The sequence below is a fragment of the Stegastes partitus genome, unplaced genomic scaffold (assembly GCF_000690725.1).
Source record: "Stegastes partitus isolate 25-593 unplaced genomic scaffold, Stegastes_partitus-1.0.2 Scaffold547, whole genome shotgun sequence".
Lineage (NCBI taxonomy): Eukaryota > Metazoa > Chordata > Actinopteri > Pomacentridae > Stegastes > Stegastes partitus.
In genome coordinates this window covers 318,975-346,270 of record NW_007578278.1, presented here as the reverse complement: position 1 = coordinate 346,270, position 27,296 = coordinate 318,975, and the positions used below count along the sequence as shown (strand labels likewise).

The 27,296-nt window shown below is 39.5% G+C and overlaps 1 protein-coding gene across 1 annotated transcript in view; it reads left to right on the top strand.

Moving 5' to 3' along the window:
• The window catches only part of LOC103361980 (cGMP-inhibited 3',5'-cyclic phosphodiesterase A-like), a 59,149-nt gene that overhangs the window by 10,740 nt on the left and 21,113 nt on the right, over window positions 1-27,296 (top strand). Inside the window, exon 2 of the mRNA XM_008288211.1 lies at window positions 26,678-26,923. Within this exon, the coding sequence (XP_008286433.1) occupies window positions 26,678-26,923 (246 nt within the window). The remainder of the gene's footprint in view (window positions 1-26,677; window positions 26,924-27,296) is intronic.

Here is a 27,296-nt window from a genome sequence, read left to right as displayed (position 1 = left end):
TGCTCACACCGAAAATGAGTATAAGTAAGCAGTTTGAGAACGTGATAGCTTTTCAAAAGAAGCCCCATACCAAATTAGACCACATAGTTTTCTTTATTAGGTAACAAAAGCAAAACATATTAAGACGTATTTTAACATATTTAATGTTTAAGTTCAGGACCAATTAAGTAAAATCATCTGTGAAATAGCAGCAATATCAAATGTAGAGACGATGGTACTAATGTTAAACAATCATCGGTTTTTCATAGGACCGATACCGATATATCGGAAAAAACACTAATATCGGACGGTACCGATGTGGTTGCCAATATATATTGTGCATCCCTACTTATTTTACAAAAACCTGGAATGAACATGTACACCATTTTTCAAGTGCCTACAGGTGTAACCAATACTGAAAAATGGTGACTCTACATACTGTAGATATTTACGTTTTTAATTTGTTTCCATACTTGTCTCCTATTGTACTGTGTATACATAGCGTGCAGTTCAACCACAGATTTACTGAATATTTCTCATTTAGCGGGATGGTTTCCTAGTTGTGTCAAGAATTCTTGACTTTTTACAGAACAAAAGAATAAAGAGATTTTTATGAAACACCATGATTTTCCACTTAAATGTGGTTAAGGTTCCTAAATGAACTGCATAGTGGTTCAAAGACCGTTGAAAAGTTCAAACTCTGATGATTTTTGTGGTAATTTTAAAGATTTTTTAAAGACAACATGCCTTTTAAACCTGCGTTACGGTGTTAGTAATTTTGCACAAACCTCCAATTTACCAAATTTCTTTGCACATACAGCTTCAAATGTATTCATGGCAAAAAAAAGGCTTTCTTTGGACTGCACTCTGCTTAATTATGTGTACATAACAAGCACTAAACAGAGACACGTGGACATGCTGTACATAAACAAACACACACTTATACACAGAGCTTGGCCTTGGTGATTCTCTCTCATGTGCTCGTAAAGCGAGACCTCGATACAGATTCAGTTAGGATGTCATTGTAGGTTTGATCACTGACCTAGTCAAGCGATTTCTCTTTACATACTCACACAAGACACACTGTTGGCGGTCAGCCTAATATGGACGTATGTTTCCTACAAACTGACAACACAACATCCACAACATCCAGTAAAGAAAAATTATCTCTTCCCTTCCATGCACTTCCAGTGTACTGAACAAAACACACATATTCACATGTTTTGTGATAACTATGAATGACTACTGCTTTCATCACAGCCTTTCTGTCTGGTGTTCACTATATCTTTGCATTGAGGAGCACATGCTCAAACACAGGGGTGTGTATGTGTGTGTGTGACTGTGCATGTGTATCCTTTCTTGTGGTTTATGCTCAGTCAACAGTCTGCCGACGGTGTGTTTGTCTTGGACGCCTCCAGCCTGCCTGTAGATTACCCAATCAGATAATCAAGGGTATAATTGCATCACATGCATCTGGGAGTGTTTTTCCCTTCCATTATCCCTCATAACACACACATCCATGTCTCCGTCACACACAAACGCGTGCTGCAGACACACAGTGATGACGTACATACAGCAGCTAATTGCCAGAGGTTGTCTGTGATGAGAGACAATAAGTGCCCTCGTGGTTTCGTTTGGAAATAAAAATGCAAAGCTGTATTCACATGCGGTGCCCTGTTTTGACAGGACAGCATCACGGAGAGCTAAAGCGCTTTCAAGAGAGAGAGAGTCTGGCATACCTGCTCCTTTGAAACTGGGTCTAAAGTTATTATAATGATGGGGAAGTGGACCGTGAAATGATGGATAAGAGATTACGATACTTTGCTTCTGATGTTTAAAATAACTCCTGGGATATTTTGGTTTGAAATGTGTCCTGATATTTTCCATTGGGTGATCCAACGGTCCCATTTTATTACATTGTTTTAATGTATTAAGTTTCCACTCTGTTTTTATAGTTTTGCCATTTTCCGTATTTGCCTTCTTACAGGAAGACATTTAATTCCTGCCTGTTTTTGTATATGTATCCATAATCATCAATACAATGCCACTGTGATGTAATGTAATTAGCTTAGCAGTATATTTGTTATATTAAAGCTACATAACTCAATTTCATAACTTCTCATCTCATATGAGAAATAATGACCAGAACTTCAAGGTCTATACTTTGATCCAAATGGAAAACACAAGGAGCTTCACCACCACAACAAAGAATTGGAACTGTATTCCTTTTTATACAGGAAGTAATCAAACTTCCATTACATAGATGTTTATCTATACTAGTTATTTTCATGCATATTAAACACCATTGCACTACATACTCAGAATTCACACTTTCATTTGAAAAGGATGTTTTCATTTAAAAAAAAGGCTGATATGTCACTAAAAACACATGTCCACCTCTGCTATCTATGGTTACTGTTTTTAAGATCACCTCACTGTGACATAGTGATGTTGATGATTATCTCACTGATTATTATTAATAATAATAATAATAATAATAATAATAATAATAAATGGCCAGCAAGTAGAGAGCAAATGTAGAATGTGCTCACATCATGAAGACACAGTAGACCATATTCTATCTGGTTGTGAGGCCAAAACAGAGTCCATCTCCAGGCACAACCAAGCTGCAGCGTATCTCCACTGGAAGATGACATTGAGGTTACAGCCCGAGCATGAGCTGGAGACTGTGATGCACAATAAAGACAACAGCGTCACCATCATGTGTGACATGCCAGTCAATACTGATAGAACTATAGCAGCGAACAGACCAGACATCGTCATTAAAGATTCAGTGAATTCTACCTGCAAACGGATTGATTTGACAATTCCATCAGACAGAAACATCGCACTGAAAGAAATAGAAAAGAAGTGGAAGTACAAAGATCTAGAACTAGTAATACAGAGAATGTGGCAGGCGAACACCAGCGTGATCGCTGTGGTTGTTGGTGCGCTTGTTACAATAAAGAAGGGGGGTGGTAGAACACATCAAGTATCAGAGAGAGCTACAGTAACAGAGACCCAAAAGATCAGCATGCTGGGATCTTCACGGATCCTCAGGAATGTCCTTAGTGCATGAACAGAATTAAAGACTTGAGTGACCTAGGAGCATGGTTTGCACTCGGCTGAGGTGCAAAAAGAACACAAGCAAAGACTGTGACAGAAGAGATAATGATGATAATAATAATAATAATAATAATAATAATAATAACTCAACTGACGAACAACATTTTAACTAATAAGACACAAGATGAAGGACATGCATGTCAGCAAAGTGATTGTAGATTAGCTGTAGCACCACCAGGTGCCTCTTGCTGTTTAACCAGAGACTGTGTGTATTTACCATTGTAGCAACTACCAGAAAGTTTTGTGCTGTGCCGGAGTTCTTGTGATGTTGGCAAGGTACTAGAACATCATTAGGAGCTTGTGGGCTTGTTGTCCACATCAGTAGAGTCAGATCGTGTGTGACTGATAAGGCAACACCACCAAGCTCTATAGGCAGCAACCCATCACACTGAAAATGTCAAGTTTTGTCAAGGATTTGGATTGTGCAGTAAGGCAGGCCTTAATGACAGTGCCCACCTCCCTACTTGTAAATCCATCCATCCATCATCTATACACCACTTAATCCTCACTAGGGTCGTGGGGGGGCTGGAGTCTATCCCAACTGACTTAGGGGGAAGGCAGGGGACACCCTGGACAGGTCACCAGTCTATCACAGGGCTACACTTAGAGACAGACAACCAAGCACAATCACATTCACACCTACGGACAATTTAGAATCACCAGTTAACCTCAACATGTTTTTGGACTGTGTGGGAGGAAGCCGGAGAACCCGGAGAGAACCCACGCTGCACGGGAAGAACATGTAAACTCCACGCAGTAAGATTCCGGTAAGAACCGGCAACCTTCTTGCTGCGAGGCAACAGTGCTAACCAACTGCGCCACCCTGCAGCCCTCCCTACTTGTAAATGTTTCACAAAAACAATTCCCCTGTCATGTTTTGAGGGGAGACCACTGCTGCTTCCTTGATTTAACCCAATTTGATTGTGATGAGCTCAGAGAAACACAGGCGACAGAGTGGTTTTTATATTTAGGGAAATGATGATGAGGTACAGTCAGACCATTCTATGCTGCATTCTTTCTATGCTAGACTGGTATATGTATGTCTCCGTAGGCGTCCTCACCTCGTCCTAGTCTCCTGATTGTTTATCAGCCTCTGAACTCTGAGCTTTCCCCTGCATTTACATAGATTCTTCCCTCGGTTGACTGTGTCAACATAACTGTTTCACCAGAATCAAGGTTCTTCACATTAAGTTCCCAAATCTGCATAAATGTGTTGCTACAAAAAAAAAGCAAAAAAACATGTGTTATTCTAGGATGCACCTGTTTTTAATAGTGTGGAGCAAACCCAGGCAGCTTTTAGGTAAGCCTGCTTCAGAAGTCTCTGTGGTCTAAATTGGGATCCATCTGATCTCATGTCGTAAAATGAAAAAGAAGAGCTTTTTAAGGGGACATGTGATCAAACATTTATGAGAAGTCATTTTAAATTCAAAATTTGCACAGACCTAATCTATAAATGAACAGCATTCTCTCAGACATCTTGCCTCAGGAGGAATGAACACACCTGGTATTTCTGAGCAATCAATGTATTGTTTTTCATCAGACAGAATTTAGGTAAGATGTTTCTTCATATCTTTTTTTGTGTGTTTGTTTAATTAATATCTTCTCATTTACAATACTTGGCTGGATGCCTGGATGAATAATTGGAGGCTGCTTAACATCTTTCAACATATCATATCATATTGATAAAAAAAGAAATCATAGACAAATCAAGCAACCTACGTTTATCTGCATATGATGTTATACAGTATGAGGTTTTCATTTAGTGTTTCTTATTTTTTTTTCAAAACAAATATATAATCCATGCATGATACAAGTGCACACACATTACCTCACTTCAACTCACCTCATACATTACAAATGAGCTAGTATTTGAGTATGAATTTGCTTTGAGGTTTGAAGGATATTTGAATACTGCATAAGATATAGTAAAATGCTACTTTGGTGCATTATTTCGCCGTCTCGAGTTGCAGCACATAGTCTAAGGAGAAGATGTGGAGAAGGTCTGAAAATGACTGGACTACAGCACTAATTTGGGTAATATTTTCCCTTGGGGCATTTTGCCTGAGGCCATGGGCATCTGTAGTCAGAAAAATCTCTTTTTTCTCCCTTTGTATCTTTCCTAGTCTCAGCCTTTCTCTGCCCCCTCTCTTTTCTCTCTCTCTCTTTTCACTTTCTGTCGCTTTTTTGTCTGCCTGTCCCTCTCTGTTTTCGCTCCCACTCACCCGATTTCCTCTCTGTCCAACTTTCACACGACAAATGCCAAAGGCAGTATTATTGTGTCCTCAGCTGCCATCACTCACTGTGTTATGTAAGACACTGCTGATGTGTGTCTCTGTGTGTGGTATGTATGTGTGTGTGTGTGTTTAATTGTGTGTTTGTGTGTTTCTCTGGCATCAGTCCTGATATGCCTTCTCTGAATTTATAATCATCCCAGCGTATCTAAACTAAAGCCAGCCTCATTTCAGGTCCACAGATGTGTGGTCTGTGTCTACCGCCATCTTTTAACATATAGCAATGCTCTGTTTTGAATCTATGAATTGGCAAGCTTTGCAGACTGGGCACGCTGAGTGTCACCTCTCTGGTGGGGCAGCAACCAGAGTCGGACTAGTCTGACTCTCCTGATGTAGACTGTGGATATAAGCCTGCCATTGGCCATCCATTTTACACATGGCTTTCTTCTTCCCTTCCAAAACCCACATTACAATTTTCTAAATACCCCTTACTACGGGAAATAACAAAAACAAACTCTGAACCAGCATCCTACCACACTGACAGTTTCAACTTTTGCAGAAAATTTCGATTCTGCTGTGTGCTTTTTTCAGTGATGTAGCCATTTTCTTCCACCAAAACAATTCCCTGTTGTCCCTATTTTGCAGGAGAGTTGTCATTGCATCCTTGACTTAGCTCCATCCAATATGATTGTGACTGGTTTAAAGAAATACAAATAGAGTGTTTTTCCCACTGTAGCAGAAGGATAGTGAAGTGGGAAAGTAGAATTGGACTACTAGTTCCTTTTCCATAGTTGCCTGTGGTAGGAGATGCTGGTGGTGGTGTGGGGATTTGCACGAGGCTTTCACTGAGGTGCCGTTTTCCCTGGAGAATGAGAGGGTTGCCGCTATGTGTCTGTGAGTTCCTGAAAGGAAGCTTCACTGTTGTTTGTGTTCATGCACCAAGTAGCATTTCAGAGTATTCAGATTTCTTGGAAAATCGGGGTGAGATCCTGAAAAGGATGCTGTCTGGGGATCAGCAGAGGTGGTTCTGGGATTTCAGAAGTGCCACTCGCTTCTTTGCAGATGACGTAGTGTTTTCAGCAGACTGTGAGCTGTAGCATCCACTGGGGTGGTTTGAAGCCAAATGGGAAGCGATTGGGAACGGAGTTAGAACATCCACTTCTGTGGATTTTCTGCTGAAGAGCAGTGCATCAGTTCAGATTGAGCTGGTGAAGGCCCAGAGTGAAGGTGTTTAGGTACTTCAGGGTGCTGCACCTGATTGAGAGGGAAATAGTGAGGAACTGACAGACGGGTCAGTTCAGCATCAGCAGTAATGTGGGCAGTGTACCACACCATTGTGGTAAAGAGGACAAATGATGTACATTCCAATAGGTATGAATGAGGTCGTGAATACAATCAGACAAAATGAGTTTCCCCTGCAGGGTGGGTGGGCTTGCCTTCAGAGAGTAAGACGTTTGGATACCCAGAGGGAACCTGGAATAGGGCCACTGGTCCTTCACAGTAAATCTTCTCAGTTGGTGTGGGAGGAAGTGGAAAACATTGCTGGTGAAAGGGATGTCTGGGTACATTGCTCAGCCTGCTGCCATCTTCACCTGATTCTGGATAACAGATGAAAATGGATGGTAGAGTGGACTAAACAGGGAAAACAATGTTTGTTGGAATGATCTAGGTTCCTCTCCTCACTCAGTCAATATCACTTTCATGGTGCTGATTCATCTAACCCTATGCTTTTTGTTGCATCGACGTGGCCAAGACAAAATTCTTATTTTGATGAACATGTAGTAACTTTGTTTTTGCATAAATGTTACATTCAACTGGATCATAGAATGACTTTGTTTAATATTCAACTTTCCTACACCTTACCGGAGCTCAAAACCAGTAGATCATAGACCACATCTTTAATCGGTAAGTGTGTTACATGTAAGTGACTTGTCTTTTAGGGTATTTTCAACCAGTTGTAGAGGACAGAATTAGTTGCGGGTCACGTTTCGATATTTAGAAATAATTGCATGCAATCTATAAATGGCACCCTGTTTTCTCTCAAAGCTTTGGTAAACCATCACAAAGTGAGCGCTTGGCTCTCATCTGAGAAGCAGACGAAGGAGTTGGCCTTGGGCTGTGATGTGTATACAGGATGATACACAAACTACACACTCTCTCTCTGTCTGAATCGCTCAGTCACACACACGCACACACACAAACGCATATACGTACAGTACACGTGTGGCCTGTTTGCTTCCTTTATGCTTCATGCAGCTAATGTCAACGTGTTCCCTTTTTTCATTCATCTTATTTTCCTGAACGTGTCTCTTGCTTTCTCTGCCTTTATCCTCCTCCCACTTTTTTCTTTCTCTACTGCTCTCTCTCCAATTTCATTCAACAAGCAATTCAATGAGTAAGTCCTTATTGGATGAAGCTGCTCTGGTGTGAAACACACTGAGTGTCTTTGGTTTAGCCTGAAGACAGGACTACCCAGAAGAGTTGCTTTCTTTCTATGGATTTGTTCTTTTTCAAATTTCCTACTTGGTGTCTTCCTTTTCTTGTTGGTCTATGAGACCACTGTTAACTGCATGCTATCTTTTCTGTGCACAAACCAGCAAGGGTCACAGGTTTTTGTATGGACTTTATCCCTGGATGAGACAGGACCAACACATGAAAAGAGAAACAGTCACATCATCCTCATACTATTTAGTGGATACTTTGTATTTACAGGCCTCTTCTGGAGGGTCTCAGTTAATGTTTCCCAGGAGAAAGTGCTCAAATAAACCCATAAAATGTTGGTTTCCTGTGGGTTTTGCAAATGGCAATAGGCCTAGAATCCAAAAATAATATGTTTTTTTTTTTCTTGCGAAGATTATTATTTTTTTTTTCCACTTTGATGTTTGTATTATAAAGGATTCTTTCACCCTCGTATCCTCTCCACAAAGATGTGTTTTACCTATGCTATCTGACAAGAAATCTTGACATCTACAGAGTGGACTACTCCTGTTAGCATTGCTGTTAAAGCGGGACAATTTACACTTTCATCATTGTTAATAATTCAGTTTGGTAACATTGTGGCTCCAACCAACCTGACAAAACCAGACAGAGTGACAGAAGAACACCTGTGTGGGTGTCGGGGGGCGTTAATAACACCAAACAGTTCACCACAAGATGAGCCTCATTCCCTATTTCATACTCAAGAATTTCAGTTTTCAGCACAACTTATATTTGCAGCTGTCTGCAAGAAGGACCTTTAAGCAAACTCTCACAAATATCTGACAGTAATGGAAAACAGTACACAATATGATTTACATCAGAATCAATACAAATACACAACAAAGTTGAATAATTCATAAAAAAGTAAGAGATGCAAGACCGATTTGTTTCATTTATCAGTTATCATGCTTAAAAAAGTATAGTGAAAGAGCAAAACTTCGAGAAGTACAGACACAAAATGGGATGTAAGTCATTATGCATGCAGCTTCAAATGGAAGACCAGTGTCTGGACGCTCACGTTGTTCCCGAGAGACTTGGGCTGAAATGCTAACGCCCGGCAATGTCAGTGTCAATCAGCAAGAGCAGAAAGCTGACAGAGAGAAGTGGGTTGTGGGAGCTGTGACGCACTCACCTCTCACAGTAATAGGAGTAGAGAATGACAAGCTGGCGTCAGTGGCCTAACATGGGTACAACAACACGAGGGAAAAGCACTTCACTTAGCCATGGAGCCTTGGAGGGGAAGAAGGGAGGGAGGGAGGGAAGCCAGGATGAAATGGTTGTGCGTTTCAGATGAGTATTTTTGCATGCATGAGAGCTTATTTGCGTGTGATGCAGCTTGTTCAGTGAAGTAAAGATGACAAGTGGATGGTGCAAGAATATAATAGGTTTTGTTATTGTTGCAAATTATATTATTTTTCCTGAATGTCGTATTTGCATGCATATCATTCATTCACTCACTGCAGTACTGCTCAGTATCATTTCAGCAGCTGAATTACAATAAGGAACACATGAATAAAGGATTTTAGTTTAGTTTGTCAGTACTATTGCTTCCTTCATTAGGAGAAATTCTGACAACCACAGTCAAGGATTGTAGTTATTAGTGCAAATATCCATCAAAAATACAGATTATGGAAGGGATATTTTCTTCTTCCTTACAGTCGGTTTGGGTGATACAGTATGTATAAAATCTCTTAACGTCTTGTAATTTCTGGTTAATCCAGAGTCAAAATCCTAAACAACAGCAGGAAGTATTTCAGGACAATGACACATACTATGAAACAAACAAACAAAAAACAAATACTGCTTATTCTTTTGCAACATTTACTACAAATACACTAGAAATTGAAGTTCTATACACACTGATGTGTTGATATATGTCTGTAGTGTCCGTTTTTCATGACCAAGCATATGTTAATCACTTCTTAGAAGCATATTCGTCTACTTTTAGCTACATCTGTAGTTTCAGAATGGATAATATTAATGCTTTTATTGAACGCAACAACTCATTTTCTTGCATGTGCACCCCTTTTTAATCACATCTTCATCACATGGCTCGGTGTCAAACCTAAATGCTGTTTCCATGTTGGCCACATTTCTCCCTTTTTTAATCTAGCGTCTGTGTAAGTGTACATTTGAAGCAGAATTTATTCTATTATTTGGAAAAGTAAGGGTTTTTGTGGAAAAAAGGGAAAAGGGCATCCTTTTGTTTTCCTCTTGGCCTCAAGGGAATGTAAATCCTTGAATTACTGGCATGTTTGGCCTGATTTTGGTCTTTCCAACTCTGGCGGAAATATCTGTCTTTAGCTTAGTAATATTTACACATCTTCATCAGTTACCTTGGCTCTCAGTGGTGTTACACGTGTATCATAGCATTTGATTCACCTGTGCGGGGAGTACATTGTGCTGAATTAAATAAAACCACTAAAACATAGTTGAATAGTATGAAAGGTAGGCATGGGAAGAATTAGCATCGCAAGGAAAATCTTTTTGTGCAGCATTATTGTTGAAGAAATTTCTAAGCTTACCAACCAAGTGGGCTGCAAACTCAAGACATTACCTTAATGTTATTTTTACCATTTACTGCCTTTTGAAGAACACACAATGCTTACATTAAGAGAGACAGTCAACACTTCAAGTGCTTTTAATGCCCGAGTGGTTTCATTCATTTAATTCCCGAAGTTCAGGGTGCAGTTCTATTAAAGCCATCGCTGGTTACAAGGCATCCCGCTGCAGGACACATGATCACATGCAAGTGCAAAACCAAACGCAGCAATTCATGCATCAAACATGAATAGGGGAATACAAATATAAAATGTATACATGTAAACTTGCTGACAGATGCGTGCATGCGTTTGACAGTACATGCGAAGGCTTAGTCATGCAACTCCACAGTGAAACACATAAACACACACACATACTTGCCCAAGGCTGTGTTAGTGGCTGCCATCAGCACAACGCATGCACAGGGGAACAAAACAGGGCAGAGATATGAATGAAGTGACATATATAACTGATATTTTTCAGCTTTTTTACAACTATACAACTCCTAAGTTGTATCCATATAAGCATTAACTCAGTTTCCATCTTAGCATGAACACAGTAAACGGTGTACTACACAGGAGGAGGAAGTCTTTTCACCAGCTGCCTTTTACTTATTCAGAAATGTAAACATGCCAGCTATGACTTCTGGGACTTTGTGATGATCATTAAATGATAAACAACAAAAGTACATTTCTTGTAATGAAGATTCTCAATTGCACGTGAAATTAAATCCTCTTGTCTTTACATCTCACATTCTGCCATTCTAGTTAGTAATTATATAGTGTATACACTTGTACTTACTAACTGCTGTGTATTAATAAGCATATACAAAAGGTGGTATTGATCTTACCTGAGTGTTTCTGCTGAGGAAAAATACAAAACACAAGTAGAGAGGAGCATGCAGTTAAAAATGTAGAGCTGTGTTTAAGGTTATTTATGAGTCCTATTAATTATGTGCTGTAGCTGCCAATATCAATACCGTAGTCTTACTGACATTTAACTGAAAATTTCAGATGTACAATAACTTGAGTATTAAAATTGTTGTTTATATTGGGGAAATTATCTATCAATTATTTCTGAAACATAAAAGAACATGAATCTACATTTTTTGGTGGACTGTTGCTGTAGAAAAAGAAAGTTTTCACTCATCTATTTCATGAGACAGGTGCTTTGGACAGCATGTCCAAAAGCTTCAAAAAGACTCCGCCATCTTACACAAAGTACATTTATTTGAAACAAATAAACAGTGTGCAGGAGTCAATTTGAAATTTTTGGAATTGTGGTAGTAAATAAGTTTTACAGATTTAATTTAAAAAAATAAATTTAAATAAATAAATAAATAAAATGTTATATATATATATATATATATATGTGTGTGTGTGTGTGTGTGTATGTATATATATATATATATATATATACAACAGTGATAACAGTGATTGTTACACTTTGATACTTTGATCCAGTCTAACCATATTTCAACAACCATTGGGTGGCTTGCCATGTAATTTTGTGCCTAACTACAGCGTTGCATGGTGGCCAACATGGCTGTACACTGCTAGTTTTGGTTCACTGAATAAAACAGATTTCACATGTTTTTGTCTGGTGCCTGATCATCATTTTAAATCCTTTTGAAGTTCAGTTTGAAATAGTTGCAGCACTGGGCTCCACTATGAGGCTGGTAGTGTTTCAGCGGGTCCATCAAACATCTGTATGCACACAAACGCTGGATGTAGTGACGTGAGCATGTAATGAGATCAATAAGCAATCGCTGGTGTGGTCTGGTTTCACGGTGCATTGACAGGACCCCTGATGTGCTGATTGGGAACAATTAGCATCAGTGAGCAGCGCTAACAGGGTTTTGAGTGATGACGGTAATGAGTGCATGTCTGAATTCACGTGTGTGTGCGTGGGTGGGTGGGTGAGTCATCATCATCCATCCCAGGAGTCCCATCTCTCTCCCTCGCTCGCTCACACACACACACTCACATACATACACTGTCATAAACACACACATGCAAACCGTAATGCACAGGCGGCATTGCCAAATCCATCTGGCAAGTTAGCTATGTTGAGTGGGTGAACAGTGATTCTTAGGGTCAATAAGTTTGCATTGAAAGCACAATCTGATTTAACTGCATGACGCGGAAGACAACAAAATTAGGATACTGAGCAACAATACAACAGTTAAAAAAAAAAAAAAAAAAGAAGACTTTAAATATAAGCAAATTTCAGAATCCTGAAACTTGAGGTTTTGCAACAAGGAGCTGATAAGCTTTGGCATGAGATGAGATGAAAGAAGATGTTTGCACACATCATTCAACCTTTTCCTGTCAGTGTATTGCTGGGCAATAATTACACACATTACTGACATAAGTATAATGGTATTATCTTTAAACAAAGCTTGATAAAGATGTCCATCAAGGACAATACTAGGTCCACTATTTCCTCAGTAGGTAGGTAATATTTATTTTCCAACTCTTCCAGGAGTGTAATACCAGTTTTTTTTTATGCTGATGATACCATCTTCTGTCAACCAAACTGCAAACTAGGCTTACTCCGGATTGGAGGCTGGTTTTTTTATGTCCTGCACAATTGACTGTTTCATTTATAACTTCTTCCAAAGAAAGACAGAAAAAGAAAAAAAAAAACATTTGAATTTCACAACAACTTGCACAATGTTTCTAATCTTATCCATGTGTTAAATGGAGATCTCACGGATGAAGTCCAAATTTCTAATTATATAGGAATCTGGCCAGACAGAACTTATTTTGAACATTATAACTGTGCTCTTTTTTCTTTTGATAGCAGAAAAAACCTACAACTGGACCATACTACATACAATAGATTATTAAGATATCTTGCATGCTGCAACCACCATCCTTAAACCAAAGGACACTGTTTACTGCAGTGTTATTCACTTCATACTGCAGGCATAACACAGTCACTAATGTGTAGCATTTTAAAAGCATACTTGCGTCTTGAGTTCTAAGTTCTTCATATAAGTGACTTAGATATCATATCTATATCTCTGGACTACTTCATTAGTTGTAGTGGCATAACGGACTATAGTTGATTGGCGATATGTACGGATCTCCACCCATGGTTCAGCACACATTGGAACTTTGGATGAATTGCAAAGTTGAACCATCATAGTATGAAACCACTGACATTTAATTGGCCATGCTCTATCTCTTGACAAATTTCATGAAATTTGGTGTGCTTTTGTTTTTCTTTTTTACATAACGCTGCTGACAGAGAAACAGAGACAAACAAACAACAGGGCGTGTTGAGTGCAGTTGACTATTGCTGTAACTTATTGATTTATTTTTTGTATTGCTGATTGAAAAAAATATTCAGTCTGTGATTCAGAAGTTATGATATGATCTGAAACCATGAGGTTTGTGAACTTTTGCACCCTATTTAGTTGAGTTCAGGGCAAATTGCCTGATCGCAGCAGATATTGGCCTTGAAAGTTCCTCATTATAACTCTGAACTGGTTACAACTGGTTTCTAGGACTGTGGAGCTACTAGAATGAGCAGCAGCACAGCTTGAAGTTAAAGATACTCATTCCTCTGAGAGACTTTGAAGCTTTACTCATTGTATTTAGTTTGGTCCTGTGTGTGTTTTAAGTGGAGGGTTTTCTTTGTTATGATCTTCTGTATATGTAATTTGTTCTCAGGTCTCTTTTGCAAAGGAAATCTAAAACTCAGTGAGGCTTCCTTAATATATAAAGCAAAATATATTATGCTGTCATATTATTTTTCATTCTTTACTTCTCCAAATATCACAACATCCCCAGATCAGACCAAGTCAGGTGAAATTAGATGGCGTCAGCTGAGGTAACAGCATCTCTGCTCAGATATATTATTTTGGTGTCTGTCGATATTTATTATTCACAGTATACAGGAATTGAATAAGATAACTTCAACAAGATTTGTTATCATCTGCTCTGCACTTCTGTTGTTTTTAAATTCCAGTCTCTCTCTGTCTCTTTTCATATATGTGTTATGTCTCTCGCAGCCTCAGCTGGGATCTAGTAAGAACAGTTGCTGGCCAGTAGGGGTTTTGGTCTGGCTTGCTGGGTTTTTCAGGACTACAGTGTCTGAGTCGTGACAGAGAGCATGTGTGTTAATGTGTGAGTCGGTGCATGTGTCTGCACCCATATGTGCTTGTGCCTCTGCGGGTGTGCAAGTGTGTGGGTGTGCATATGTGACGATGGACTTGCAGACATTCATTTTGCGCAGCTCCTTTGTTCGTACAGCCCTTACGTGGCATTTGTCATTGTGGGTCACAACATGCACAGTCACTCACACATGCTGCCGTTAGTTTGACCGATAATCCAGGTTGAGAGGGATAGTTTGGTTTCTTTGAAGTGGGGTTGCATGAGGTACATATCGGTCGTCAGTGTGCTAACTACAGTAGACAGTCAATTTCAATTTAACACTATATATAGAATATTTTAACTGCATTACCTCGTCGTCGGAGAGCCCATCCAACAGGAAACTGAGCCTTTTATGTTGCTCTCTTCATAGCCACCAGACTCTGTTGACAAAAAGCGTAATTTTACATTTCAGAACATAAGAGTTGTCAGCCTACTACTGTGTGACTTTGGCTTTATACCACATCAGTTTGAATCTGAACTAGTCTGACTCATCAGATGTAGACTGCAGGTATACGCTTACTGTTGGCTGCACATTTCAAGCAGCTTTCTCTTCCCCTTCCACTGTCTGTGTGTTACTGTTTTCAAAATCCCAATCAGCAAACTACCACACTGAAAAGTTTTCAAGTTTTGCCAAAGATCTGAATAACACAATAAGGCAACCATAACAGTTTTTTTGGTTTGTTTTTTTTTGTTGTTTTTTTTTTATTGTGAATTAGCCATAATCATGACAGTGCTCACCCTTCTGCATGCAAATGTCCCACCAGAACAATTTCTCCATTACTATTTTGAGGGGGGCACTGTTGCTACATCCTGGGCTTTGTAATGCCTTACACAAAATGAGCCAAAGTGTGTTTTTGTTTGTTTGTTTGATTGATTGTTTGTTTTTTTATTTTTTTACAGCTATAGCAGATTGATAATGAGGTTCAGCTAGACCACTCTACACAGCTCTGTATTGTTACTAGAGAATAGTCTGGTTTTACAACACTGGACTTGAACTGCTATGTTAAACTACCAAAGTCACAAGTAGCACAAACAAATTAGCCAAAAAAGGCAGTGGTAGAGCAGTGTTCTGCAGGTACAACCACTGTTTTGTCAACTTTGGAGACAGTGATATGAATGTTTCAATTTCCCATTAGAAGAGGCTGATGAAGAGGTATGGTGAAAATATTCTAAATATGGATTTAAATTGATATAGTTTTGTTTTGTTTTTTTTTCACTTGGCCTTTTTGTCTCCCCCTTATGTTCCTGTCTGCCTCTCCAAACTGGATGTGTATGTAATACGCTGAGTATTCATAAGTTTCTCATTGGTCCCTTTAAAGACAGTCACATATTGCATTTTATACTAGAATCTAAAACTCTAAAATGGTTTCACATTGTTGGAGTGACTTCCACTTAAAGCATTAGGAAAAGAAAGGATGTTGTAGTACACAGTTTGTATTTCCATGTTGTATCTGGGGTGGACTAATGTAATATTTTTTTAAATGCAAAACAAGGATGTTCTCTGTAGGCCTGTGGGGTTGGTGAAGAAGTTTCTTCTTTTATTTTTAGCTTTGAGGCTTTTTTTTTTTCTTTTATGATAAGTGGGTCACAACTTCTCAAAAGCTGCACAATTGTGGTTTGAATTATATTTGTCTTGTAAAAATAATGAGGTTGATGAAGGACACGCAGCAGTAGAATTCATTTAGGAGCAGTCAGGATTAACACAACTCATTTGTAACAGTCCTAGTAAACTGCAGTGTCTCTTGTATTGTTTCCTAATTGGGAAATGTCCCTGACATAGTTATAGTTTGTAACTGACCAACAAGAATTCTTTGGTTTGTAGTCTGACCACTAGTTATAGTGTTTTTCCAAGTTTGAGGATGATATACAAATACCTGATAGTCATGTGAACCTAAAGGTACTAAGGGCAGACACACACATAATAACAGGTTGGTCGTGATAAGCAGCAAGTAAAATCATTCCAATTCCGATTCCAGTCATCAGTCATCAGATCCAGACATTGGCAGTTGTTCTCATATTTTTTCTGTCTTCTTCTTTTAATCCTCTTCAGTGTAAATCTCACTACATTGAATTTGTTTTGGTTCAAGAACCTGCAGTTGTTAATGACCACCAAACGTTTCTTCCTGAGTGGCAAAGATTAAAATTCTGTGCACGCTGGTGGAAACTAACTTTAAATGCTGCTTGTCCAGTCCAGTAGGTTCCAGATAGTCTTCAGATGTGTCCAAAACTTTAGATACAAAGAGTTGTTTTTTTTCCCCGTTAGCACTGTGGTGAACTAGAAAACCTCTGTCAAGGCTACAGTCCTGTTGTTTGTCCCCTCTATGCTGGGATTGACTACTGTGAACCTACATGTTAAGTGATTTGTAGATTTTCCTATTTTCTGTGCATGTACTGTGAATTCTAAGAGAATTTAGGTTTATTTAATCATAACTCAAAGATACTCTGTACAATAACTGTGCTACCATGTTTTTGATTTCAGTTTTGTGTGTTCTTGGTAAATGTATTAACACATAGGAACGCTTGTTTCTTAAAGAGATGTAAGTCCTGAACATGCCAGAAAGCACCCCTCATACTAGCAGTGTTCAGCTCAACTAGAAGAGCTCCCCCTGCAGTGTGCAGCATGTCGTCGCATGTGTTGGCCATCGTAGTAATCTCACTCTGTGATGTGTGTGCAGCTGAAGCTTCTCTGCTTGCACAAAATGTTGACTTTTTGTTGCACAATTTGTATGAGTGAAATTAGTATCAGTCTAATTAAGACTGAATGATGGAGTTGTCAAAGATTATGTGGCTCAGAAGCACATTAGGCCACTGTGATTTCCCAGCCTCTTATAGACTTGACAAGAGAAGTGTATTTGAGTTGTAATGGAGGCTGTCAGGAGACAGCAGAGCGCAGAGGAGGATTTAATGGCTCGGGTAAAAGATGGAAGCTGAAATGTTTGTGAAAGAGAGAACAGGGACTCATTTGGTTTTCTAAAGTTTAATTTCTGCTACGGTGCTGCGCTGTGACTGCATCATTACTTCAATATAGCGCCTCGTCTCTCAAGCAAAGAGTGTCAACAAGAAAGACACAAAGGATTTAAATTCAAGTGTTTTACATGCTAAATGAGTGAAGAGTGACTCTAGCTTTTCATTTTTTTCCAAGCTGCCTCCCTCCTATTCCTCAAGGCCGTACATAAAACACAAATCTACTGTATTAGGCAGATTATCTCATCTGCCATTCAAGATGCAAAGTCATCTCCAGTGGATGACAGTTGCACTGTCAGGTCATCACATTTTATGGCGTCAGACTACAGCCTGGGCGCTCCACAGACACACACTCACAGACACACATGTGCATGCACACTGGGCCTGGGACCAGTTGTTATCGAGGGTTATGTACATGATTAAAACTGTCAAATTGTTGCACCAGAAACATTCTACACATTGGTCAGTTTTACAGAAGACACAGCGAAGTCACATTTAAACATTTTACCTGCAACAGTTTTAATTTTCCCACAATCACAATTAAATGTAGCTGCAGTTATTTCAAGATTGATTATTGATATTTTATATTTTTATTAATGTACTCTGCTAAATATATTTTATCAGGTAGCTGGTAGCATGCTGTGAACACATAGTTCCAACATATAGATGAATACAAGGATCTATGTCAAGATACTTTTGGTTTTAAAACATACTATATACGTAAAAATCCCACCCACAAGAAACAAAATCATATTGACTTTGGTCTGATATTTTCTTGCAGCATTTAATCTAGTGACAGAACAATAACAAAGTCACATCCCCTTTAAGTCGAGGACCAAAATTATTTTAATTTGCACTGGACAGAATTCTTAATGCAAAAATAAGCCATCTAAATCTATCTGAATCACACAGTGGGGATGCAACAGAGAAGCTGACCCTAGCTGAGCTTTCAGTCCAGCATCCAAATGCTGTCTGACGTGATTACAAGCGGAAATCCGTCTCTCCAGAAGGTAAAATTATAATAGTAAATGCTGAACTTCTAGCCTGAGCTTAGCTTCAAATTTCTACGTCTTCTTCTTCATCACTACACCAGCTGCTAGCCACATGAAATCTAGGTCAGAAGAATACGTTTTACAGTACTCGTGTCATATCGCACAATTTCTGTGCTGTCTTAAAGATTCAAACAGTTATATCTTGCTGCCATCTGGGGCCACCAGTCGTCTGCTGCAGCTTTAATTGGCCCCTTTTGTATTTTGTATCCTTCTGCTGGTCATCGATCATCAACTTCATCTTTGTGTTCACTACAGAGATCAGTCACGGATTGTTGTGTTTGCTCAGCTCAAAGACTGGAATCAAGAGGAAACATTTCGACTAGATCTCCTAAAGGGGCCTTCCAGAAACATAAAAGCTCTCACATTTAGGGAAAGTCACTCAAAAACGTGTCATCTGACTGTGAAATTGAATGACACCATTCTATGACAGAGGAAAAGTGAAAAATCATCGCAGAGAGGACAGAGTGGTGGTGGTGGTGGTGGTGGTGGTGGGGTGAGGGGTGAGGAGAGACGTATGTAGATCAGCCCTCCAGCATTAAGGGTGATGTGTCCTTTTCTTTTTCCTCATCAGTAGTGCCTGCTCTTGTTTTATTTTTAGATAGGTTGATGGAGAGAGTGATGGAGGAGGGGTGAAGCAAAGGAGGGTCAGTGGAAGATGTTCTGTGCTCAGATAGAGCTGTATAGTGTCATGGAGTGGACAGGTCTCTGACAGTAGCTTCTGTTTGTGTGCTTCTATCTGCAGATTATGGGCCAACCAGACTGGGACTACAAGAGAGTTCTGAGCAGATCCCAGGTCAGTGCAGCCCAGAGGGGAAGGCGAGGAAGGATATGTGTGTGTGTCTTTGGCATAACTTTTCCCTTCTAATTTGAAGATTGGCTTATCACATAAATAGCTGTACAGTAGATATTTTGTGTATTTGCTAATCTTTAGGCTCATTAGCATTTTATTTACAAGTGTGATGGTTCCTCCTCTCCCAAGCTGAACCCAAAACTTTTATTTACTTCTTCTTATTTTTTTAAATACAAAAATATATTTCAAGAAGTTGTCAGTCAGTGTTTGACTTTCCTCACAAGTTCTTTATTCCCTGTGACATATTGTGCTGGTCGGAGTCACTTGTGTAACTGGTAGCTGCTTAAGGTTTTATAAAAAGCAGCATTTTAGTGTTCTTGGCCTCGACAGAGCCAAATAAACAAACTGAAAGCTACTGAATTTTGATTTTCAGGGATCAGCAGAACTAGTAACCCCTTTACGTACCCTGGGAGTCAGCTCATTTAATGTTAATATAAACATATTGCTTAATATATCACTTTAGCTAGCTCTGTGCCTTGCAAACATTCGAGTGGAGTCATCACACATGAGAAATATGCAAAAGTGCTTTTATGCTGGAAAGCTTGGCAACATACACATTAGGGAGAATTAAGGAAGTGAAACAATGTGGGCCAATTTTTGAAAGCGAAGGAACAGCCATGGCTGCTAAAAATGATGTTCCTATACAACTAAACTGAGCTCTCAATTACATTTTGGGTCAATTTTAACCCTAAACATGATATTTTCCAAAAATTTTACCAAGTTGTTTTGGTCCTAACAAGTATTTAACATAGTATAAATGTACATTTTAAGCCAAAGCATGATATTTTTTTAAGCCCAGACAAGTAGTTTTGGTGCTTAAACGTAACCAAACAGAATGCAGAATGCAGTTTGGCTGTATAGGAATTTAGTTTCTGTAAATCAGGGTTGCAGCAAAGAAAAACATGTAATTCCCTTTTTCTGCAGGGTGAATGAATCGTTATTGACATGCTGAGGCAAAGATGCTGTTTACTCAGCAGGTAAAACATTACCTGTGCTACTAATTTGGGCAGGAATAAATAATTTAATTGTTATAAGCATGCAATGTGAAGTCAGTACACATCATTAGTTATCCATAAGAGGGAAAGCTGCAAAGTTCATTCTTATATATTTTGGGAAAAAGTTCCCACTGATTAGATTATTCTGACCAAGACTCCGAGATTTTAAAAATAAGTGTGATCTTTTCAGAAAACTGGACTGCTTTTATGTCGTACTAATTAATTATTTTGTATATTTAATAGTAACTCATACGTGTTTTTTTTCCACACTTGGCGTACAGCTGTAGTGTACAGCAAACCTACCATCTCAATGGACTTTTTATGAATCAATATGTTCCTCAGTTTCCTGATGTAGAAAGTGCATTTCCGATAATACACGTTACTCACTGCTTGGTTGTTATGCATCACCTGTTATCACAGGAAACACTTGACAAGTAGTAGGCGTAGTATGACTGTGGCCAACTGAGCCCCGAACAACTATTTTATGGTCCGTAGACGAGTCACTTTGATCTTTGTCCCGATGTTTCCTAGCAACCAGGTATTTTCAATACAACTGATTTCTCTGTGCTGCAGGTCTTCTCATCCCTGAACCGCCACTGATTTCGCAGTTGGCAGATGCAGAGGTAGGGGCGGGTGAGAGGACAGAGGGAGGTTCATGAAGCAGCAGAGCAGAGGAGAGCAGAGGAGATGAGAGGAGAGACTGAGGAAGCGTTTGTGGGCTGCACTGTTGAAATGTCAGCTGCTCTGGATTGAGTCTCTTACTTGTGACATTTGGGTTGAAGGAAGAAAAATCGGGCATACAGCCGTTCATATCTACAGCAGTCTAGATAGCGATATTACAGTTGTGTTCAAACTGAACACGAATGATGCAGAGGAGGCACTCAGCTAGTACCATGGGACGGCATCAGGAAAATGCACGTCTTCCTAAACAGGTTGAGTATTGGTTTAATTCAGCCTGGGTGTGTGCTGCATGTACATGTACGTGAGCTGCGTGTGTGTGTCTGTGGGTTGTGTGCACATGTGTGTGCCTGCCATTTAATCAGAAATGATGAGATGGTTTAAATAGGACAACTTGAAGCAATGTCTAAATTAAGCTTCTTGATACAGCCTAGTTTTTAGGTCAATTACGCATGTGAGAGACTGGTGTTCGTAAGCAGGAGAGTGAAGCCTCTGCTGGGAGATCCAGTGTCACTATTGTTTCTTCTCCATTTGCTGAGGAAAATGTCTTGCAAGGGTGGGTGTGTTATCTGTGCATTCATTACATATATTTGCAAATGCACGCTTTCTTTATCTTTCACACAAATAATCAATGCCTAGTGATTTTGTGTCTGTTTTGCTCAGTGTGAATAAGAGATAAAGGTACATGTATTGCAAAGTGAAAGTAACAATCAGAGGTAGGTGTTTAGTGATTCAGACCAGTTCAAAAACACACCTCTCAGCTGGCCTGTGCCAAAATACATAGTTTGCTCGCCATTACTAACAAATCAATAGATGCATTTGTAAAGGATTAATAGCTTTGCAACCGTGTGGTGCTCCAGCTCTGCAATCCTGCAACTGTTTGCAATTCTGAAATTGTCCTCTTGTATCGAGAACATGAACTTGGCCTCTGGCATACTTTCTTGGCTACTACTGCTTGAGAATTAATTCTTAAAGTTCAGGGAGGTGTAAAGGCTTTCTACATATTTCACCGTTTTTTTTTTTTTTAACTATTGATTTAGTAGTACAAAAACAATGGGCAGCCGACCACTGTAGTGCTGTATTTACAGTTATTGTGGATCGGACTGTGGAGGAGCTCAGCTGGTCTGGAGAGTGAGCTGTTCTCTTTTTCACTTGACTGGCCACGGCCTGCCTGTGGACTCATCTCCTCTCTTTCTATGCGTCTGTCAGTCTCTTTCCATCTCTCTATTGCTCCATCACTCTTTTTCTCTTTATCTCCCTCTCTGCTCTCACCATCTGCCTTTATGCCTGATCTGCCTACATATTTCCTAACCGTCTCTCAGGAGAGGGCTGGGGGATGGGGTGGGGGGGCTGAGAAAGTGGGAAATGGCAGATATGGGAAACTGGAGGGGAAATAATTGCGAGAAGGTGCGAGAGAAAGAGAGACGGGGGAATTGTCAGTGATATTATTTTTCAGAGCAAGTGTCAACAGTGAAAATTTGGTTTGGTTTCCGTATAATCTGTATTTGTGTGGAATATAGTCCATCTTCCAATAACTTTAATTATTTGCATTATGTGCATGTGTACACTTACTTGTGTAAATTTATTGCACAGGATTACTTAATATGATCAGAGACCAAGGCAATCTAAACCTAAAAAATCTGCCTATAAAATGATCTCTTGATAACTATCAGGGAGTTTTCCAGTGATTGCAGTTGCAGTTCCCAAAATAACAACTTAGTGCAACCCGATACAGACTGACTCAACTATATGCTAGTTTTTGTCATTTATGTTTTAACATATATAAAAAAGTGTTTATCTGTTGTCGTATTTTTTTTAAACACCTTGTGTGTGAGTTTGAATGCCAAACCCGACTCTGCTGTAAACAGACACGTTTTAACATTTGGCTCGACAAGTGATCCAAATCAGCATTTCTATTCTTAGAAGCTTAATATGCACAGATCTTGTTTTATTTATCTGCGTGTATCATCAGACCCCAGTGTTTAAAACTGTCTTCCGTCACAGTGCACTGCATTCGTTGAGGGATTACGACCCATCTTTGTGTGTGCAGCGTGTACTGTATTACCCTGAAAGCTTGACAGACTGATCCCAAGGGGCAGTTCTGGTACATGCATGCCTGTGTGTGTGTGTGTGTGTGTGTGTGTACACATTTGCGTGTGTCCACTGTTCATTTACTCATTGACATCGCTCCCCCTGCTGTATCCTGTGGGCCTTTATGCTGGGAGGAATCAATAACCTTCTCCCTCGCCTTGCCTCTCCACTGTGTCTCTACCAGAATAGCGCTCTGTAGCACTTCCATCAGCTCAACTCCTCCTGCACGTTGCACTGAGCGCACTTGCAAATGTATGCGCATGCTAGTTGTTGATTTTTTTAAACTCTAAAGTAAAAATGTTATACATCAGAGAATAACAGAGAAAAGTGCCTTAAAACAGCTGCAACGCCAACATCCTTGTGTGTGTGTCTATAAACACACAAATTCATGCTCCTACTATCTCACTCCCTCCCTGACATTAGCCGAACAGAGTCCATTACTGCCAGGTAATAGGTGAATGTCACAATAGCAGGATGTCATAAAGCTCTGGAGTGGTCTAATGGGTTTTGTTCAGGTTGAGGTGACACATGCACACTCGTCCACGCACGCACACACACACACACACACACACACACACACACACACGCTCTTCCAGGAAACTATCTTCCTATGTGCTTCATGCATTTTACTCATCACACCACAGCACGGAGCCCTGATGTGTTTGAAGAGCTAATACGGTCTGTTTAAAGAAGTAAATTATGAAAATCATTTTCGTTTGAATACAAAGGAGGGGCTCTGCTGTTGTTAACTTTTATGCAATTTAATTGTCTGTGCAATATCAAACTCTAACACAAACAATGTGAGAGAAAGATGAAGTGAGAGCATGAGTTAACTGACCCTGAAAGAGAAGTAAAAATGTACAAGCAGGCAACTTAGCAAGCTCAGGAGACCAAAGAAAACACTGACTGTAATTACAACCAAAGTGGGAAAACTTTGGCACGGATACAAGCAGAGAGGCAAAAGCAGAGGTTGCTGCCAGTCATCAAGCCTTGCAGCCTCAGGGGGCAGGCAGATGGGAGAGGAGAGGCTTATGGATGGAGTTATCATGTGAGCTCATTTGCTTCATGTGCCGGCACAGTGGGGAGGAGAAGGATGCAGGAGGACAGCAGGAGTGGGCGGGTGGAAACATCATGATTTGATTCAGCCACTCTAATAATCAGCTGCTTTTTAATAAGCTTGGTTTTCGTTCCATTTCCGAATTGATAAATAGATGACAGTGTTCCATTTTATTTGACATTTGAAGGACGTTGTTTTGGTTGTGCTCCTTTTCTCAAACACATAAGAGGACTAATGCTGTTATTATTAACAGCTGATATTGGCTCAAAGATATATTGGTATTCTATTGATGATGGCGAGTTTGTGATTATTCCATTTTCTTTTTTACATTTTCAATACTGAAAACAACAGTTTCATAGTTCAGTTGTAACACAGCCTTTGTGCTTGATATCAAACTGTATCGCTCCCATATTGTCAGCAGCAGCACTAGTCACACGAAAGAAACAAGATCTGAACTTTGAGGAGCTAACGCACCTTTCGATGGGGATGTTAGAGACAGTCAGGCTGGAAAATAAATGTCACTACTGTCATGATCGTGCTTAAAGTTCAGACAGAAATGTGGGGGAACATATAGGTCTCTGCGCAGCACTAGTATCGACAAGCAAACAATATCCAGCACTAGAGTCAGACTAAAGGCAGTATCTTAACTAATCAGAATTGAGAGAATCAAGCAGTGCTTGAGTATTTGAATTAGTTACATTTTTGATTTTCCTTCCAGTCACTGCTAGTGATTTCTTCTGATATTATCTTCAATGTTCTTGGCGTTATTACTGAAAGTAGAAATATGGTGTCAAAATCGAAAATACAAATGTTAAACAAAAACTTTTAAATATGCCTTTGTGTATTTATGTTTTCTGTACATTTACTTAAAATACAACTTTTCAACATTTTTTCTTTAGCATTAGTAGACTGTTATTTATGACATGTAGCCAGTCAGACAGCGCTGTGGGCCAGCTATTGCTTCACAAAAGACATAGTAAACACTACAGATAAAGAAGGGCAGCTGCATCAGACCCAAAGGAGTGCATATAAAAATATCTATCGCATATCTATTTTGTTTCAGTAAATTTCTCTCGAAGTTTTCGGGGTTTTCCCCCATAACACACATCTAATCGTAGTTTATTCGTCATTTAGTGTGTAGTCTGATGCATCCAGCCGTATTCGGGTGTTTGAAGTGTTGCCTCCCTCTGACTGAAAAAATGAGTGATGTGTAGGATCATTGTCTTATCGGTGTAGTAAATAAAGTAATAGTCAGCTCTGTTCAACCACAGTGATCAGTGATATTCTTACAGCACTGATTTGAACCTAATGACTGTAAGTAGATGACATGAAAAGGAAAAGAAACCAATAGCATCCTCTTCACCCTCATACTGGATTTATACATATATACAGTATATATTGAAAAGAGAAAACAATCAGGTCACCACTTGACTCCGCACCACTGTCAGTTCAGCTGTGTACTGCACTCTGCTACATGTGCTGCAGACAGTGTAAACCATGGGAATTGAGTTGCTCTGCTGGAAAAGCTATGTGATAAAAAAAACAAAAAAAACCCAACATTTTTTAAATTACCCCGAGGAGTTTATTCTACATTATGCTCTATAATAAAAAAGTTTTCATGTTTTCACTTATTACTTATTACTGATATATCTTTAATACGCTAAAATCAGCACATAATTATGTTCTATTATCCTCCTTTTGAAATATCTTTAAGTCATTATTTCAGATTTTTCACATTTATTAATAATTTTGTATTTGGATTGTTTTTTTTAAAAAAATGTCTGCCCTGTTGCAAGATTTTGAAATTTGGTTGAAATTCCACAAAATCCACTCCTTTTTTTGTACATCCGAGTCTTTAGCGTTCTCCTTGCTCATTTCTACGGATTCACTTTGCAATCTAGAAATGCTAAATTCCAAAGCATTGCATATACTGTGCATGTATAAACAGGCTGGTGCGTATGCATGTGGGTGCTGTGAGGAAATTGATTATAAGCTAAAGAGAAGCTGATTAGCACATGTTGACATTAACAGTGGAATCCATTACTGAAACCACACGTGGTTGGCCTTTGGCACAGATTTGTCAGTCAATATGTTGAATCACTGACAGCTAGATTTAGGCAGCAAGAGGTGGGGAAGGTGTGTATGAATGATGCTGTTTTATGACTATAATATGTTTAACACTGTCATTCGTCCATGCTAACCTGCTGTCATTGTTCCTTCTGGGACTGTAACATGTTTAATTTAGTGTAAAGACAGATGCATTCACAAGAAGCTCACTCACAGTAGATGTGTTCTGCCCCCAGCACACAGATGAACACATTCTCTTTCTCTTTCAGGTACAGTGATAAAGAAGCCACGTGCGTCAGTGCATACTGACGTTTGTTCACTGCGTCATCACTGTGTTACACCAGAAAAGATGAACAAAGAGCGATTGTCTCACTCCCTTTCCTTTCCTCTCACCTTGTCTTCCAGTCTTCGGGCACCAGTGTGGTGGTGGACATCGCAGTGATGGGTGAGGCGCACGGTTTGATCTCAGACCTGCTGGCAGATCCATCACTGCCTCCGAACACCTGCAGCTCTCTGAAGGCTGTCAGCAACCTCCTCAGCACCCAGATCAGCCTCCAGCCACTGCACCGACCTCGCATCCCAGCAGACACACACACCTGCTCGGACTCTGAGGACGGGCCGGAAAAGGTGGAGAGATTGGCCATTCCAAAGGTTAACGTTCGTCTTTCTTAAGAATTCTTGTTCATTCTTGCAGTAAAATCAGAATATATGGAGATATCAACTGGAAGTTTACTCACCAGCTGAAATTAAGGATGCACAGAATGGCCACAGTGCTGGTCTGTGAAGAAAATCAGTACTTGTGTCATTTGCAGCAGTGGTTCCCAACCTGAGGGTCAGGATCCCTCAAAGGACTCTCTGAAAAAACTGTGTTTGTTTTTTTAATTTATCTTATTTCAAACCAAAAATTTAAAACAAAAGTCAACATTTGATACACAAAATTAAAGTTTCAAAGTTCGAAAAGGGTTTTGGAAGAAGTTGAACACTTATATATACCAAAACCCTTATGACAATAATAACTTAAATA